Source organism: Crocodylus siamensis, chromosome 1, assembly GCF_052110815.1.
Source record: "Crocodylus siamensis isolate JL-2025a chromosome 1, ASM5211081v1, whole genome shotgun sequence".
NCBI lineage: Eukaryota > Metazoa > Chordata > Crocodylia > Crocodylidae > Crocodylus > Crocodylus siamensis.
In genome coordinates, this window is record NC_143395.1 from 208,781,933 (window position 1) to 208,801,171 (window position 19,239).

General features: G+C 48.2%; 2 protein-coding genes across 4 annotated transcripts in view; both read right to left on the reverse strand.

Moving 5' to 3' along the window:
- Positions 1–710, reverse strand: part of LOC149873974 (cullin-9-like) — a 75,688-nt gene extending 74,978 nt beyond the window's left edge. The window contains exon 1 of the mRNA XM_090040004.1: positions 635–710. The gene's annotated coding sequence lies outside the window, so the exon portion shown is untranslated. The remainder of the gene's footprint in view (positions 1–634) is intronic.
- A 2,497-nt stretch (positions 711–3,207) lies between these two features.
- Positions 3,208–19,239, reverse strand: part of SRF (serum response factor) — a 40,936-nt gene continuing 24,904 nt past the window's right edge. Inside the window, exons 3-8 of one of the 3 annotated variants that reach the window (XM_090053961.1) lie at positions 18,685–18,946; positions 18,038–18,199; positions 14,975–15,094; positions 10,266–10,473; positions 7,778–7,845; positions 3,208–7,120 (exon numbers count right to left, since the gene is read on the reverse strand). In XM_090053961.1, coding sequence (XP_089910087.1) covers positions 7,029–7,120; positions 7,778–7,845; positions 10,266–10,473; positions 14,975–15,094; positions 18,038–18,199; positions 18,685–18,946 — 912 coding nt within the window. In that variant the 3' untranslated portion in view covers positions 3,208–7,028. The remainder of the gene's footprint in view (positions 7,121–7,777; positions 7,846–10,265; positions 10,474–14,974; positions 15,095–18,037; positions 18,200–18,684; positions 18,947–19,239) is intronic. The other 2 variants (XM_090053946.1, XM_090053953.1) reach the window with 2 other exon arrangements.

Genomic DNA, 19,239 nt, shown 5'->3' on the forward strand with positions numbered 1-19,239 from the left:
TACATCTGTTACTCCCATCCCCCTCCTCTCTTTCGTTGTTAGAAATCTATTACTACACTTCCAGTGGCCTCTCTGAGGGCGGCTTAGAGTCCTTGCTTGCTAGGCCTCGCATGCTGTGGCTGGCACAACAAAGCCTGTCCTTGCAGCAGAGGTGCTAGCCGGGGCTCTGCTGGGTGCCCCCCACCCTTACTACTATCCGGTGACACCACCCCCGTTTTTCTTCGCCTGCCGGGCTGAGGAAGCGGCTGCTCCGCCTCTCCCCGCCTCCCTGGAATCAAGGGAGCGCCGCGGCTGCATTGAGCGGGCCTACTCCCGCAGCCCACGCCCCGTCCCCGCGGGACTCGGGGCGGCTCGACAAGCTCCAGGAAGAGTTCAGACCGCGCTGCCGGGGGGAGCTACAGCCGAGGCACGGCCACGGGGCCCTCTGCTTCTACCCCAGGGCCCGCGCGGCTCCCCCTGCGCCGCCGCTCAGCCCGCCCGGCGGAAGCAGTGCGGCTGAGGGCGGCGCGTGAGCAGACTGCAGGAGACTCGGCCGCTGTCCGCCCCCGGGCTCCCGCGCCGCCCCGCCCCACCCCCGGGGGCACTCGCGAGCCCGGAACCGCTCAGACCGGGAGGCCCCGCGCCCGCTACCTACCCGCGCCCCGACCCCGGGCCCAGCCGCACGCGCGCAGTCGGCCGCTGCTGTGGGCGGTGCTAGGGCCAGACGCGGACGTCACCCACCCGCCCGCATCCGCCCTGCGCCGGATGTTTCGAGCGCCGGTGGCCCGGCCCAGGCCTGAGTTCTTGTGGGACAGTGCGTGGCACCCTTCCCGCGGCCACTGTACCCAGCAGGGCTTTGTCCACATCACGTAGTTCCAAAAAACAGGATTGCTGGGAAGAGATGGGACCCACCTAACCAAAGCGGGAGCGGCATGTGTGCAGGCCGCTAGGAAGGCTTTAAACTGGGGCGGAGGAAAGAAGAGAAATAAGAGACCAAAGCCCTGAGATAAGGGGAAGCGGGAGACATGGAGGAACAGCAAGTAGGAGGGGGCAACAGGGGAGGCCTCATTCTTCCTGAGGAAGGAGGGCAATGGGCTGCATGGAGTCTAGGAAGCCAGCAGTAAGAATTGGACGTCCTCTCAGTCCCAGCACTATGACGTGATGGAATAACAGAGACGTGGTGGGATAGCTCACTTACACAGACAGGTACAAACTGTTCAGGAAAGACAGGCATAGGACAAAAGGAGGAAGAGTTGTGCTGTACATAAAAGCCCCATGATTGTTCAGTGCAGCAGTATGAAGCTGGGAGATAGGGCCACCTACTGAAAGGCTCTGGGGTAGGGTCACAGGGGAAAAGTAACAAGGGTGATGGCATGGTGGGGAGAGTCTGTTATAGACCACCAGACCAGGATGAGACTCTCTTCAAACACCTAGCAGAAGTTTCCCAATCAGAAGCTGTTTCTCATGGGGGATGTCAGCCACACTGACATCCACCAGGAGAACAATACAGCAGTGCACAGGAAATCCAAGAGAGTATTAGGGACAGCTGCCTGGTGTGAGTCTTGGACCGGCCAGCTAGGGGTTGTGCTCTTCACTTGCTGCTCAAACAGGAAAGAATTGGTGGGGCAAGCAGAAGCCAAATGGCAACTTGGTCATCTCATTATTGCTGCTGTCTGAGTTCAGCAGTCTGTATATCAGTTCTGAGATCCTGACAAAAGGAAGAAAGGAGAGCAGCAGGGTAAGGACACTAGACTTAAGAAAAATGAAACTTCAACACACTCAAGGATCTGATAGGCAAGATCCCAGACAGAACAGCTGGTTGTATTTAAAAAAAAAAAAAAAAAACTTTACTGAGGGCACAGAAATGAAACATCCCAATATGCAGGAAACTAGCAAGTATGGCAGAAGACCAGCTCATCTTTGATGAGCTTGAACACAAAAAGGAAGCTTACAAGGAGTGGAAGCTTGGACAAACAACTTGGAAGGAGTGTAAGAGTATTGCTTGGGCATGCAGGGATGAAATCAGAAAGGCCAAAGTGCAATTGGAGTTGCAGCTAGCAAGGGTAACAAGGGTTTCTACAAGTATGCTACCACCAAGAGAAAAATCAGGGAAAGCGTGGGTCCCTTACTGGACGGGGGAGGCAACCTAGTGACAGATGATGTAGAAAAGGCTGAAATACTCAATGCCTTTTACATCGCTGTCTTCACAGGCAAGGTCAGCTCCCAGACTACTGCACCTGGCAGTACTTGACAGCAACTGACCATGGCAAAAGACAGGTTAGGAATTATTCAGAAAAGTTGGATGTGTACAAGTCCATGGGGCCAGATGTGATGCACTTGAGGGTGCCACAGGAGTTGGCCAATGTGATTGCAGAGCTGCTGGACATTATCTTTGAAAACTTGTGGCAGTTGGGAGATACTGTTTGATTGGAAAAGGGTAAAATATTAGTGCCCATCTTAAAAAAAAAAAAAAAAAGAGGAAGAAGGAAAATCCAAGGAATTACAGACTCACCACAATTCCTGGTAAATTGCAGCAGGTCCTCAAAGGAATTCATTTCTAAATACTTGGAGAAGAAATTTGGGATTAGAAACACTGAACATAGATTCACCAAGGGCAGGTTATGTCTGACCAATCTGATTCCTCCTATGATGACATGACTGGTTCTGGATGTGGAGAAAGCAGTGAATGTGATATACCTTGACTTATGCAAGGCTTTTGATATGGTATCCCACAACATCCTCACAAACAAGCCAAGGAAGTATGGGGTGGATGAATGAACTGTAAAGTGGATAGAAAACTGGCAGGATCATCAAGCTCCAAGGGGAATAATCAATGACTTGATGTCTAGTTGGCAGCCAGTATCAAGTCGAATGCCCCTGGGGTGCATCCAAAGGCCAGTTTTGTTCAATGTGTTCATCAATGATCTGGTACCCTCAGCAAGTTTGCAAATGACACCAAGATAAGGGGAGTCAATAGCCTGGAGGTTAGGACTAGGATTCAGAGAGACTTCCACAAATTGGAGGATTGGACCGAAGTGTCATGAAGTTCAATAAGGACAAGTGCAAAGTTCTCCACTTAGGACAGAACAATCCCATACACTGGCACAGGCTGGGAACCAACTGGCTAAGCAGCAACTTAGCAGAAAAATCACTCCCCCCCCCCCGATATACACACATATCACACCCCCCCCCCAGATATACACACATATATGACAATCAGATCTGTGCACAAAATGATACATTTATTGAAAGTATTTTTTAATACAAAAGAAGGCTCTGTACATAGTACTGTGATTACTTCCACATCCTTCCAGAAACACAACCCTGGAAACTTTAAAAAACAAAAAAAAACAAAAAAAAAAAAACAGAAAAACAACAAAACAAAAAAACCCCACACACACAGACACACACAACCCTCCCCCCACCCTCTGTGACAGGCACACACTCAGACACACGCACAAAATCAAAAACAATCTCTAAAATAAACTAAAAATGTCACCACACAGTAAATGCCATTTCATCCCTGATACACAAGTGTTCTTACAAGTTCGCACTTTAAATAAAATGCAACATTAGCGTTTAACCTGCATTTGTCTTTTGTGGAGGGTGTGGGAAGGGGGTAAAATCATGGGGGTGATTATTTCCTGAAGTGGCAGGTAGATTTTAATAATCTAATTCCATACACTGCCAAAGGCTCAGTTTGACAGCACTGATCCAAGAAAAGCCACATGAGTACAATGGTTATGTCCTGGTATATAGTCTCCAAATGTAAGCCTTGCCCTTTTTCTCTCCAGCTTTCCTGATCCACTGCCTTGAAGAACGGGCCTGTTCCATGGATCTCTCTCCTAGGGAGGCCTTGGTATCACTACCTTCCTGTACTCTATCGAAAACCACAGTTCTTCCTCAGCTTCTGCCCCCTTACTGGCTCCAGCTACAGACTGGAGGCAGGATCTCCACAGACAGGTGATCTGAAAGTTTCCAGGAAGCTTCTCAGTGCAAATGAGAGAGAAGAGTAGCTCTTTATGCAGGTACCCAGAAAGCCCAGGCCCTTGACTGGGAAAGACCCTATTCAGATCACAAGAGTGGAATGCAATGAGAAGGCTGGAGCTGAAACTAGTGAGGAAAAGGCTTGGAATCAAAATCATGAACAGTTTCTCTTCTGAAAAAAAGATTGGAGTGCAAGACCCATCTGCCAAGACTGCAAAGGGCTTCTGCTGGGAGGCAGAGCTCATCTTCTGCAGCACAAAGTGGCAGTGGGGAACAGAAGAGCTGCACAACATAAACTCTTAATGTCTTCCTTACCAAAAACCTCAAGGCTGGGCATTCACCTCCCAGCCAACTCAAGGAAAATTAAGGCTTCACAGGTATATTTGAAACTCCCTCCTGAAGCTCTCCCAGGAACACACTTTTGGAAGCACTTATTTTCCAGGCTGATGACAATATTATGGAGATCTCAGTAGTCCTATTATCTATCCCTTTCTTGGCTTTATGTACTGATGACTAAGAGCTCTTTCAGTTCTGGCCAACTAATGACTGTTGGTATCCAAGACCACTAGTCTTCTAGGGTACCTGGGCACCCTGCATCAGCCACGTTTCTACTAGATTTGTCCAGTGGCACAGACCCTTCTCAGCTGTGCTCCTTCCCTTGTGTTATGTTGCTCCTTGACATTGCCCACCCATCCAAGCAGAAGCAGAGCTCAGATGCCACTGCTTGCTCCATCAGGACCAGAATTTGGTTTGCTGCCCAATATGCATGCTAATCATATGGACTGATCCAGGGCAGCTGCTTCGTCAGATTGTGGCACAGAAGTCCTGGCAGAAGTGACATGGAACAGCTGGGTGTGAGGAAGCTAGGACCATCCAGCAAAGCTGAGCTGGCTTTTGGCTGGCTCCAATTCAATTCCTAGCACCTGTCAGGCAGGCGGGGCAGGACTAGCAGCTTAAACGCTAATGCTTAAGGGAACATGTCAAAGGTTACAATACAAATCAGAAAGCAAGGCCCCTTCCTGTCCCCTTCCCCCCCTCCCTGTGGTACAAACCCCATGAAAACTGTACAGGAGCCAGACTTTTATTCCTTTAAGAATTACATAAATACTGAGTTTAACACTTAGAAAAATAAAGTCATTTTTTTTCAAGGCTTCTTTTGTCTTTAATTTAAAAAAAAGTTACAGTAGCTGCTTCTTTCCCTAAGGAGTCTGCAGCCTCCTCTCTCTCCAAAGATGTTGCTAGGGAGCAGGGCCGCAAAGTCATTTACTGCAACTTTATCTTCCTCTCCCTGGCCAGAATGGAGAGGTCCTCCTTGCAAATCCTCCCCTCTCCTGCTCCATCAGTATGAACAAAGCACATACAAATGTTCCTCTGCTGCCCGGGGTGTCCCACAGCTGTGGACAGGTACCCTAGCAATCTACAATAGGCCCCTCCTGCTGCCCCAGCAATGCTGTCCAACTGCTCCTGAAGCTTTTCCATTTAACATTTAAGCTGTTTTCTCCACCTCAGGTTCAGAACTCACTAAGGGTAGCAGAACCACCTCCCCATAGCACATGTTGTTGCCTCCCTGCTGACAATCAGGCTGCTGTACTGCCCCCTTCAGGAGACTAGCAATATCAGGGGCACATATCTCACTTGATTCAGCATGCAGAAAGAACAGCCCTCATGAGTTGCAACCCAACTTCCCACTTCCTAACAGACAGCATTCCTTGAGTATGCAGTTGCATTCCTGGCTAATGGAGGATGAGGAGATGTCCACAACACAAAGAATGCCCATCTGCAGGGCCTTTGGAGAAGAGCGAAGGCCAGTTCACATTACCTTGCTCCCAGACAGCTGGCTAATGTTAGGTGGCATAAGAACAACTTCCTTGGAGAGAGAATAAGACACCTTCATAGCAGAAAACTTTTAAGCCACTCTGTTTCTAGCTCAGTTCCTCCCAGCGTCAACCCAAAGCAAACCAAATGTGGCCAGTCTTCTGGGAGGAAAGTACAGCGCACTGGGTCACAGCCCCCCTGGAGGACACCCACTAGCACAAGACCACTGTCATTGCAGTTGCTGGGCAAGAGGCTTGCTATAGTGTGTACTAGGAATGGCAGTTCCAGGTCCAAGGTTAAGAGATAGTGTGCCCTACCCACCCTCATACACTTCCATATTCAACTACAACTGGGGGGCTGCTCTGTGTCATGTAGGCCATGCCCCTAGGCCTAACGCCTGTGCTGCTACCTGAGCAGGAGCAGAATATCATCCCAACCACCCTTCCAGCAAAAGCTGCTGATGACACAGTCATGTTCCTCCTGGCTGTGGAAGCAAGATGCACACTCAAGCACTCACTGGAAGCGCTCACTTGCTTTTGCTTCACTGCAAACTTCAAAGCACAGAGGGAGCCTGCTGCTGTGGCCAAAACATGTCACATGGACTGACAAGGCACATTGCTGAGGCCAGTGGCACAGCCTGGACCCACCTGCCCTGAGACAATGCCTGGTCATTCCTGGCATAGAGCCACAGGGCAGCTAACAGCTGAGAGTTCCCTTGGGTAGTGGTTGCTGCCACTGCACCCTAACCCCCTCTGTCACTGAGCCGTGTCCTTTCTGGCTCTAATACTCATGGCAAACACAACATAGAGATTCCTGAACATACCGCAGGGAGTCAGGGCTCCTATCTGCTAACAGATACCGGGTATTTATTTACACCGCAGGGCAAGCTCCCCTCAGGAGACAAGTTTCTTTGGCTGGAGTGAGAAAAGCACAGTAAATGTGTCCAAATGCAACCAACCTCCGCACAGCCCAACTCAGCCGCTTCCTATGGGTCCTGTGACCGTGTATGTGTGTCTGTGTCTATGTCTGTGCAGTGCGTGCGTGTGTGTGTGTGTGTGTGTGTGTGTGTGTGTGTGTGTGTGTGTAAAGGAAATGTGAAAAAGGCAACAATAAATAAGTGATGCAGTCTGTATGGAAGGGAAATCACCGCTGAATCTCAGAGTTGATGACAAGCATCACAGCTGAGTACAGTCTGAGGCTGGCAGCAGCTGTTGCAGCTCCAGGGCCAGGCGCGACAGGGCTCTCAGTCACTCTTGGTGCTGTGTGATGTGTCCAAATTCACCACCTGCAGCTCCGTCAGGTTGCTGCCACTGCTGGTCTGCTGGCCAATGACAGCCATCTAGAGAGAATAAATGGGAGAGCACCAGGAGAGTGACATTGGTCTCAAACCAGAGTCAGAGCATTAATAGCAGTTCAGGTTCTGATGACCCACACAAAGTTCCACTCAGCAACTTCTCTACCAGGTCCAAAAGGAGGAACTGGGATACCTGAACACTGAGAAAGCCAGCATGCCAATGGTGCTTCAGCCCTTTTCTCTGAGGCCAACATACCGCCTGGGCCAGAAGAGAAGCAGCACTGCTTCTGTGCAGTAAGGGAACATCCAGCCAGAGTTGCAGTGTTAATGCCAGGGCAAGCCCTTTCCTTTGCTAATGCTGCCTTTCAGAAATTCTCCCTCCATCCAGGAAGGGCTTGAGCAACATTAGGGCAAGATATGCCCTTAGCAGTGATCTCTGGCTGTGCACATACTATTAAGATCCATTCAGGTCCTCCCCTACTCATGGGAAGCATGAAGGACAAAGTGGGATTAAAAATAGACCTGCCTGGGTAATATTCCTAGGCACTGCTGACTAGAGGCAACTGGTAAAGGATGAAGAAATACACAGGGCTAACAAAGCAACAGACTGAGACATTTGGAGGCAAATTGGACACACACACCCACAAACCTACTCTGGGGGCAGGCTAGCACCCATATAAATATGCCATGTTCTGTGCCTACCTGATGAAGCTGGACTGGGATCTGAACTGTGCCAGATGGGGCTGTCAGGAACACCTGTGGGACTCCACCTGCCAAAGACAGAGAAGAAAAGCAAGGAATGAAACCATTTATTTCAGCAGCAACATGGATTACTGCTCAGCACAATACAGGCAGGAAAGAACTTGGTGAACAGCTGTCCAGGCTGACTAGTACCTCTCCCATCCCACATTCCTCCCCAGACACTCCACTTCCAGATCCCTCCAATCACTACCCACTAACAATCTGCAGACCTGTAGAAGAGGGAATAGGTACACACCAGGACAAATGTTCAACAGGATTTAACAGTAATAAAAAGTGGAACAACAGCTGTCATTGCAGTGCCCTGGATGGAGACTGTGAGGAGATTCCACAGAGGGAATCTCCAATATAGATACCAGCACCACTGCAATGCATAAATACACTGAAACTTGCCCTGGGTGTGCATGTTTCTGTCCCCTTACACAGCCTTGAGTATCCTATGGTGACACCGTGTCTGACATACCTTAAAACTAGGGATGGCCAACCTGCAGCACAGGTGCATGGCATCCAGATTGCTGCCTGTCCCCTCCCCACAGTGGCAGATAGGGCAGGGAGTAAAAAACAAAGCAACAGATCAGGCAGAAAGCAATGGGGAGGAAGCTAAAACAAAGCAGCAAACTGGGTAGCAGAAAGGGACCAATCAGAGCGGCACTTGGGGAGGGCATGAGACTAATTCATGGTATGCCTGCCAAAAACATTGGCCACACTGCCTTAAAGTAGAACTGCATGGCATGGTATGGTATGACATCACTTGGGCTCCTGCATTGTCTTCATCCAGGATTTCTTACCTTAACTTGCTCAAGCTACTTTTTAGTATAACCTTAAAACTTTTATTTTATATGCTGAAGATGATCTTGTTTAAATGTTCTGGGGCTTGATTCTGCAATACAGACTGGCTACTTTACAACAACATTCTGGAGCAGTGCAGGAGCAGCCAGCCATATGGGAAGTGGCCAGAGTGTCCTGCTGTTTTGCATTTCCAAACTGGCAAGTCATATGTCCCAGTGCTTCTCTCCTGTCTGCCCTTCCCATTATCCTGCACACACCAGGCCAAAGTCTACCCCTTCTCTAGTCCCTCGCCCTAGGAATGGATTTCATAAGAACAGAGAGATGTAGGGCTGGAGGTCATCTATTCTAACCCCTTGCTTGCCTCCCTACTATGCCTCCCTACTACACCTGCTCTATACAAGTTCTTACCTAACCTATTCTTAAAAACTTTGCAACCCCACCCAGCACAAGTACCAGACAAGTGCTTGAAACATCAAAAACATCCTTTGACTAGCAAGGGGACTAAGGAACTGCCTATGTCCTGCCACAGCAAGGACAGGAAGTAGTTTGTTAAAGTATTTCAGAGATCCAAGGAAGAGGATGAGGCTCCCTGCTACAGAAGAAGGCAAGAACCCACATAGTGCATACCAATTCAATCGTGGGACTAAAATACCTTCTTAATCCGACACATAGTCACTGGTCTGACCTGAGCAGAGGAACAAAACCCTCTAGCTAGGAACTGTTGGGATTTTTAGTCCCATCAGGAGTGCTGGCACACTAGTAAAAAACCTCAGCCTTGGCTGCATCCAACAACCAATGCTTCTATGGAACATGAAAGAAACCTATAGCAATGAGGGCAGAAAAATATTCCTCCTAGGCCCATGTGGCAGCTAAGCCCAGAAGCACTGAAAAAAAAGTGTCTCCATTCTTCAGGGCAACCTGAGGACCACAAACACTACTTTACTATGCTAGGTAGTTTTTGAAAATATATTTTTAAGAGTAAACAGTCATTTTTTGCGATTATTCTTCACAAATGAAACTTGCTCCTGCAGCAGAGGCTGGAGCACAAAATCTTCACAGACACTCATTCAATAATTATCCTTACTGCTGACCACACCCAGATAAAGACTGTTATTAGAAAACCTGGCTCACCTTCATGAAAGGCAGCGATCCCCTATGCTGCCAGGAAGCAGAAAGGAGCAGGGGAAGTAAAACAGTGGTCATCTAACAGCAGTCTGTGGCATGAGTCTCACAGAGAACTAATGGGAGACGGTGACAAATTCTTTGAGTTTCTCTGCAAGAAAGCACACTCTCTCAGCCTCTACTACAGGAGGAGCTTTTGGTTATGAAGAAGAATGGGGAAATGACCATGAATATCCAGAGCACCCTGCACCTCAGGCCTACCCAGCTCTTCCAATCAGTGCAGAAATACAAGACAAGTGGATATCATTCAGGACTAAAAGGCTCAACCAGCCGCATTCCTTTAAGGGCCCATTTTTAAATTGAGGTAGCTCATACAAAAGGGAAATGAGTTAACATTACGCATTCAGAAACCCCATTCATGTCTCACAAGTGAGTGCACGGTACGTACAGAAGACAGGCTAGATTGTCAGCACAGGCTGCTTCCTACAGACAAAGCAGCAGTACTGCCTGTCTACCTTACCCTGCTCCTGGACTTGGCCATGGGAGACCTGCATTGCTGATGGTGCCTGGGAGAAGGCATTGAGGACTGCGAGCCCACCATCGGTGAGACCAGATGTGGGGGCATACATCACTGCGTGTGGGCTGGGGTACATCATGTGGCCTCCCACGGTAGTTGGCACAGACGAAGTCATGATCGTTGCTGGCAGTGTCACTGGTGTCAAAACAAAGCAAGTGTCATTCAGGGAAATGGAAGTACCAGCCATATTACACCATAGCCCATACTGCCCCCACTCCACCCTCCCCCACAACCGCCAAAGCACAACTCACCTGCCATACTCTGCCCATTCCTCAATGCTCCCAGTCCCTTGGCACAGCTTGCACTGCACCCTGCATTCTTGCAGCAGTGCCCTAAAGTAACTGCACCAGGATGAGGCCGTTTCATGGCACTTTTCTGCAGTGTTAACCTGACTGTTTTAGGGAGACACTAGAGCTTTTCCTCTCTTTGGGCTGCCTCAAGGTCAGGTTGTTTGGGTGCTTCCAGGTCTCAGCATGTTTACATTTCTTTTACACATAGCCTAAACTCTAAATTGCCTGGGTTTGCAAGGTTTAATTTAGAGAGAATGACACAAGCCCTATAGCTATTTGTTTGAACTGTTAAGACACTGATATACACTCCTAGCTTACCTTCTGCAGGTCTATGTACAGGACTCACTTAGCTTTCAAGCTGCCTTCTTCCCTGCCTCTAGTGGCACAGCAGCAGAATCACAAATGTGAGCCTACTGGCCTAGCTTGATGGACATGGACTGGCTCTACAACTGCACTCTGCCTCCTGGAGCAAGGTAAAGCATCTAAGAGCACTCATGCATCTGGCCTTTCATTCTGATTGGGGTCCTTCACCAGTGCAGAGAGCGGGAAGGGGCATTTATCTTTTCTACTCTTTAACTATTTTTATGAAACGCAGTATGCCAACTTCCAGGCAGGGACACAGAGAATCAACAAGAAAAAGTGAGAGCCTTCCCTGTAAAAGGGTGGCTGGGAGCAGCTAGGACAGCTGAAAGCCATAAGCAGGCGAGAGCTATGTGGTAGCAGATGGCTAGGATGGGTGAATAAAGAAATAGGAGGTAGGCATTCAGGGCCAGCACCATGTGTACTGGGGTTTTAAAAAAAAGGTTCTTAGAAAGGCTTAAAAGTGGGTATTTTAAATGAAAAATGTTATTTACATTTAAAAAAAAAAAAAAAGCCACCCTTCTTTTAAAAGTTAAAATTTAAAATGTAATACTTTTTCTTTTTAAAATATACTTTCTAAATATTACATCTGTAATTATAAAAACCTATGTAATAAGTTTAGCTCTTAATAATCTACTGACGGAATTTAAAATTAAAAATATTATGCAGTTTAACACTGCTGCTGATATTCTAAAGCAGGTCAGCAGCAGAGGGGAGTCACTGGGCACCCAGAATAAGAGAGTTTGTTGAACAGTCAAACCAGCTTTGACAGCAGTCGCCTCTTCTGCAGATGCAGAGAGAATATTTTCTTTGCATCGAGGTATTCACCTAGTTTCAATTTAATGACAAGTTCAGTCTAAGTTAAGAGACTGGGTTTTGGAAAAGCAGGAAAGTCTGTTTTATAATTCAAATGAATTTAAAAAGTGTTAGATAATAAAGTCTACTAGTTCTAAAATTGAAGGTCACAGTGACAAGAAATTAGTTGATTTTTACTAGCTGTAGATAATACTTTTTCGGTTTATTAAATTAGTTGGGGCTTAAAGCTGAATAATATTTTGGTATACTTGTTTCTCCATAAGTACCCAGCACATTTCAAGGAGTTTTAACTAATAAAAAGTTTTAAAATGCCATGTGTGTAAAATGTTAACTAAATTCTGATTTCAATGCAAAATGTAGCCTGACACGAATCAGAAACAAAAAAATTCGTAAGTACCTATTAAATGAGTCCATAATTCCCCACTTCCTAACACCATAAAATATCAAAATTAAGAGCCTGAACAAATACATATAAAGATGTATAATTGTGCATGGATACAGCACATCCTCTTTAAAGTACATTGGTTGTACAAGATTTATTGTGTACAAAAGTGGCTGAATTTTGCTGTGGCCTTCAGATGCAAATCTGCAAAGAAGCCCAGGTCAAAGACATCATGTCTGGGTTATGAGCATGAGTGACAGTAGATAGTGGTACTAGTATTCTGGCAATACCAAAAGCAGGTATGGGAGCCAACGCGATCACGTGCAGGTTTCTGGCACGCTGAGCTGTAGACTGGACAGCGGTCAGAAGGCCAGCCAAGGTTTCTGTTTGGACAGGAGAAGAGAACTCAACGGAGCTCAGTAGGGAGCTCTATGGGGTCCCCACCATGGTCTAGAATGGGGATGAAGGTAACTTACTGAAATGAACAGCTAAGAGAGTGAGGAGGAGAACCACAGGAGAGTGGATTCACAGATGCAAAAAGAGGGCAAGAATTGTAGAGCACAGTCAGTGGTGTCCAGAGGCAGAGGACGGCTTAAGGAAGATGGGCCTAAAGCTCCAGGCAACAAGAGAAAGAGACCAATGGAAAGGACAAATATTGAGAAACACAAACTGGAAAAAGTGAGGAGAAAAGGTGCTGGCAGCACAGCACTGCAGAGAGCAATAGCTGACAGCACATTCAGGGAGTCTGGAGAGGGGGCAAGAGCCTGAGCAGAAATGGGGCCAGAGCAGGATTTTTAAGGCCAAATTAACTGAGGCAAACCTTGACTCATGGCATGATGAACTGAGCTACAACTCACAAAAGCTTGTGTTATACATCTACATTGGTTAGTCTATAAAGGTACAAAGTTACCCTGGCTTCTTATAGAAAAAGGGCCACTGGATGGTCACTTCCTTACCTTACGGCACAGTATAGCTCACCCACTCCAAGCCTCTTGAAAGCATGCAAATCAAGATATTTCTCACCACTGGCTTGAATTCTCAAGCCACCTCCTCTACACAGATGGCAAGAGTAAGCATCACCAATCATACCACAGATGGTATCATGCAATGACCACTGCAACCACCAGATGTCACTAGTCACCAGTTCTTTACTCTGCACAGTACCAGTCGCCTTTGCCCAGCTCTAGTAGGCAAACCAGTAGAGCTGCCAACAAAGAATGCATGTGGGGCTGCTCAGCGGAGAGAAGATGACTTACTAACTCTTTAATCAGTGATAGGAAAGAGATGATGAAAACATTTCCATCAGATGGATATTTTCAGCAGAGAATTAAACCATATCTAGCCCTGGTATGAAGCTGCACACTCCCTGTAGGGCAGGCAGAGCCCTGCCCTACGCAGTCCAGTGCAGTGGCCTTGGCATTGGGACCATGAAACAAAAGCTGAGGATGCGAGAGTGATGAAACACCTCTGGCCACCCCATGTTCCTCTGAAGAGGTTCGACTCTGCCACTCACAGCCAAGAGTCATTCTGTGTAAAGCACTGTCCTACAACACCCCAACTCTCTGCCCTTGCACATATGGTCACTGGAGGAGGAGCTGGGTTTATCCACTGGTAAATACCAGGTTTCCCCCAGCAACACATCCCTATGCCTGTCCTACCATGCCTAGGTCTCCAGGAGAGGACACCTCTAACACAGAACTTCATTTTCCTGCAAGGCACTGCCCTTTCTTTCTGTCCCTTCCAGTCTGCCAATCCTGGATGTGTAAGCAGCTCAGATGCCAGCTTCTATGAACAACCTTGCAGTTCTTCCCAGCTGAACCATCTTCACAATTGTTAGGCAGGCACAGGTCAATAGGTAGTTTTTCAGTCATAATTCAAACAATTCAGTTTGCTGTTCAAGAAGTACTTGCAAAATGAAAAACAAGAGGAGAAAATCATTTGAGCCCGCCTCATACGAAAGCAAACAGCAATTTCCAACCCCTCTCCAGACTAGCTAGCAAAGTAGAGGAATGTCACATGGAATGGGACTTTCCAAAGCCTTGTGAAAAACCTAAGCTCTGAAGGAATGTGTGCACTGAGGTGGCCCAAGCAGCAGCTTGTCACTTACAACTATTCAGTCCAGCTTCTTACTTAAGGACCATTTGCACAATGGGAGTAAATATTGTTACACCCACCAGCACTCTGCAAAACATTGGGTTCCGTTATGATCCTCATTTTCAGAGTGGTCTCAGAGACACAACACTGGGATAGCCTGAAGGGTGCTTCATTCTTCACTCTGATATCCTCAGCTCTTGCTCCCTGTTCCCAGTGAAGAAGCAACAGTGCAAGGCAGGGCAGGGATTCAGCCCACACCCCACTAGGCTCCGAGCTCAGCCAGGGCTGGATACAGTTTTTGCCCCCCATGCTTTTCTTACCCACGTATGTGGCACACATATCTCCACAGGTTACTATTTAAATCTTCAATCTTTGATTAAGGAATCTGGAAATTAGCAACAGACTTCAGCCATGCAAGAAACATGGACTCCCTTCTACATCCTTAGGCAGCAGCACAAGGAAGCATTATCACCAACTCCCATCTACCCTAGCCAGTCCCACATATCACCAGGAAAACTAAGATCACAGGTCCAATGCCCACAGGTACAGAAGGGGGAGAAGAAAAAGCCAGGAATGACAACCAGAGCAGGAGCCAGAAAGCATAGTATGTGCAAGAGATCACTGTTGCCAAGTCATCACTATCTGACATCACCGCCTGGAGCTGGACCTGCAAATGAGATACTGCACCAGCCAGAAAGGAGGCAGGTTACCTGTTCCACTGGAAGAGGTCTGGGTGAGATCAGTGCTGCTGTCACTGGAAGGAGACGTTTGCTGTGGGGCCTGGTGTACCTGGATGGTTTGGACTGGAACCTGTTGAGCCATAGCACCACCTAGAAGGGAAAGGAACCCGTTAACCCATGTTCACACCATGATTTATGGAGCACATGAAGCTTGAGGTCCCTGCCACCTCAGTGCTAGCTAGTACAGAACCCTCAGCCCCATCTCTGGCACAGTTCAGATCCCATTTTCACTCCAGACTGTAGGGTTTGGGGTACATTTGCCAACACAAGGAAGAAAAAAGGAAGAAAGCACCCCAGTACCACATACACAGTGCAAGAAATGGCAGAGGCCAGGCCCAAAGCCCCATCTGTCCTTGGCATCTAGCACTTCACAGGACCATCACCATCCCTCCTGAGCTTCTCATGACACCATACTCCCACCTACTCTAGGATTTGGAGTCTTCTGCTCTACAAAGCTACATAGATTTGGGCAGGGTTTGAATCACATGGATATGGGTTACAACAAGCTTAAGGTCCGACCAAAACAAAGCCCATCCAGTCCAGGGTCCTATTTCTAGCACTGGCCAGGGGCAGCTGCCCCAAAGGAGTGATCAAATACTGAAGTTCAATTAGCCTGTCCACAGAGGATGTGTCCTCTTAGCCCTGCCAACTGGTGATGAGCTCACACTTCGAAAGACTTGCATCTCTCACTGTGTGCACAAGACCCAATATGAGAGATATGCAGGTTGCAAAGCCAAGTGCTCAGAAGTTGGGAAATGCCAGATTCACAAATATCCATGCACACTTAAATCCAAACCCTGGTGTGCAAGCGTTTTGAGATTCCCTAGCTTCACTGTTCTACAGGCAACCCCATACAATCAGTAACCACATGTTATTAAAAACCCTATTGCAAATGTTAGAAAATGCATTGTAAAGTCAAACATGCAACTTTAACATCCTTTTAAAGTTGGTTTCCAGGTATTTTCCCATGACTTTAGAAAAGCAAAAACACAAAAAGCCAAGTGCCACTGGGTGGAACCACAACATATACATTAAACTTCCTCCTTCCCTGGGGTCATCAATACCATGAGAAGCTTTAAATTGACAGCAGAGAGCACCCCCACCTGAGCTAATGGAATAACTGGCAACAGCAGCAACCTCCGTCCCATGTCAGGGATGAGGTACACAATTTGCAAAGGAGTTCGTAGGATTTTTGATGGATAGAAGAATGCTGGGACTCCTGGGTACTGTTTGAGAATATTTCCTTTTCTAGTACAGTAATTGTCCACCAGAGTTTAATGAGTGCCTTGAGTCTAACAAGGTTGAGAACCGCTGATCTAGTAGTTGGAGACTCTTCTGACTCATGTCCTCCATAGCTGCCCACTTCTGATTGTTCCTGATCCTCTCTCCCTTTAATCTACACTGTTCCAGTCAGAATGCTTTTACCATTTATTTTCTGGTGTGGGCACCAGCAAGGGTAGAACTAAGAGCACAGGAGACAAAACCTCTGCTCTGTTTGGGTGTCTGTATGATGGGGCCCCCCCAACTCCTGTGAAAAACAACTGCAAGGGAAGTCTTGTTTAGTTCTGGTAGCCATAGGGTAGAACATATTCAGTGCAGACAATATTTCTGGAAGGTTTTGTGGCTGCCACCAGTTTAACAAAATGTCTGTAAACACATGCAAATGGTATTTTCCAGCAGATGGCAACTCAACAAGATCTGGATGGGACTGAAAAACACCTCTGTCCCAGGTGCTGCATATCAAGTACTTGCCCCAAAGCAATGACAGGACATGACTTCACAAAAATAATTGTCAACTCCTTCACTGCACAAGCCAAAGAACATTCCCCACTGCCTCCTACAGTAACCACTGTAGGAGGAGAGTGGGTCTCATGAGCAGTCACCCTAATTTGGATTAGATGTCCAGTGACAGATAACTGGAAGTGACCTGGTGGCTGATGACCTTGACTACTGAAGAGATGTCACTTATTTTCATGCTTGAATGTTACCAACCCTAGCTCTTAACCAGTCACTAATCCTATTTCTGCCTTTGGTAGATTAAAGAACCCATCAGTATCCAATTTAAAATGAGGCAGACCTTTTATATCCTGCAGAGCTCTTGGCTGGGGATAACGTGAATTAAGTAATACTCACTTCTCCCTGTATTCTGCCTCCACCTCTGCAACACAATCTTATTACCAGGTTCCCTGCAAGCAGCATCCTTTTGACTGGAACTGTGTCATGCTTGTGCCCTACGGTTCTTCTCAGAGCTTTTCCAGAGTTCAATCCCCATATTAAGCAGAAATAGGTACAAGGCATTAGCTCCCTCCCCAGAGTTGCTGGGTCACCAACAACCAAGGCCATGGCAAGGACTGGGCAGAAGTCAGCCACTTGTCAAGTTCCTGCCAGGCTGCAGGAGAAGTTGCTGAGTTGGCCAGGCACCCTACCTCCCAATCAAGCTCCTCAGCTGTTTGAGCCTCCTTCCATTCAGCCCAGCTCAGCCTCTAATCAGCAGCCTTCTGGGCAACGTATCAGTCTATTACAGTATGTACACCCACCCACTCCTCTCCATTCAAATACCCGTTCAGAACTCACCCACACCACGGCACCCAACCCTAGGGTCCAGAGCACAGTGGCCTAACGTGACAAATTGAAGGAGCTTCCACGAACAAGAGAGGAAACTATGTGGAGACACACTACTGCTGGGAACCCCATCTGTGCCCAGGCCTGGCTTCAGCATCTTGGGTTCAGCCTGGGGCAAATCAGCATGTGTCTGTGCTCCAGGTTATGACCAAAGTTGGTAAGATCCAGTACAATACCGAACCCAGTAACACTGTCCAGTATTGACCCCATCCCTGTCTAGGGCACAGCTCACCTGCCTACCAGTCTCAGCCCCCAGCCAGTGGGCGAGCACTGCTCACCACAGCACCTCACCCAAACTCCCCTGTACTTAGGGTCTTGCCTGGCTTGATTCAGCAACCCTGCACAGGCCACTGGCCTCCCCCCAGACACCTACACACCCCAGCTCAAGCAAGTGGAGAAGCGAGCGCTGACCTGTCAGAGACACGATCTGCCCTCCGGCTGTGGCAGGGAATCGGAAGACTGTCTGCTGTGCCTGCTGCAGCTGTCCAGCTGTACCTGCGACTGCCTGGCCCTGTGAGTGTGGCTGTAACTGAGTGAGAGGAATGGTGGGGGTCCCCGGAGGGAGCGGAGCACCTGGCAAAAGGAGGGAGAAAGAAAGGCTTCAGCCAAATCAGCTTTTAACTTCCTCCAACCCCAAGCTTGTGCTGAGCTTCCTCCAAGTCTGAGTAAGTACCCAGTCTGAGGAAGGGAGCAGGAAGGTGCTGCCATTGATGTGGGCTAACAGATGCTCCAAATGCAGTTCAGATCCCTGTGATCACCATGAAGGCAGTAAACCAGCACAACTCCATCCCCAGGTCATGGGCCCAGCAGCAGAGCCAGCTGGCAGAGCAGAGAGCAAGCCAGCACTGCTGAGTTCATTCAGCTGGGGGCTCCCCCTCACTGTTCTGAAAGTACTGGGGAAAAGGAGCTAAGCACGCTTCACCCTCAATTACAAATGGCTAGCCCTGACATGCAACCTGATCCTCTCTTCACCTGTTCCCAAACAGAGGTGGCACACGCCTGACACTGAGGCATCTGCAGAAAGGCCCAAAGACCCCTGTTCTCTAGAGGCTACTGACCTGACATGAGGGTGAAGCTGGTGGGTATCTGCATTAGCCCTCCGGAGGTCACTGCACTGGTTCCAGTGGTTTTCAAGACTGTTCCGTTGGCACTGGTGACGGCATTAGGGCTGACACTGGCAGAGACTGGTGCTAGGTAGTTGGTGATTGGGAATGAGGGGCCACTGCTGACCTGCATGGAAGTGGAGGTGGTGGGCGCAGTCTGGATGGTTGATGTTGTCCCAGGCAAGTTGGTAACTGTGAATGCAGGTTTCAGTGCATCCTGGAAAAGAAGGGCAGGTGAGGAAAACCAAATCAGGCCTCAGGGGTACCTCTGTGACCTATCCTTCCCAATCCCCTCCCAAAACCAAGCCAGGCCTGGAGATGCATCTGTGACCTACTACCCCCAACTAAGGGAGGCCTCAATCCCATCCACATACTCTACACCTACTCTTACCAAGCTGGACCCTAGGACCCATCAGTCCTCCCTCATCACCACCACCCTGCTCCTGCCTGAATCAGACCAATATTATCCCAACAAGGTGGGAAGACAACAAAGTCAGCATATGGCAGGAG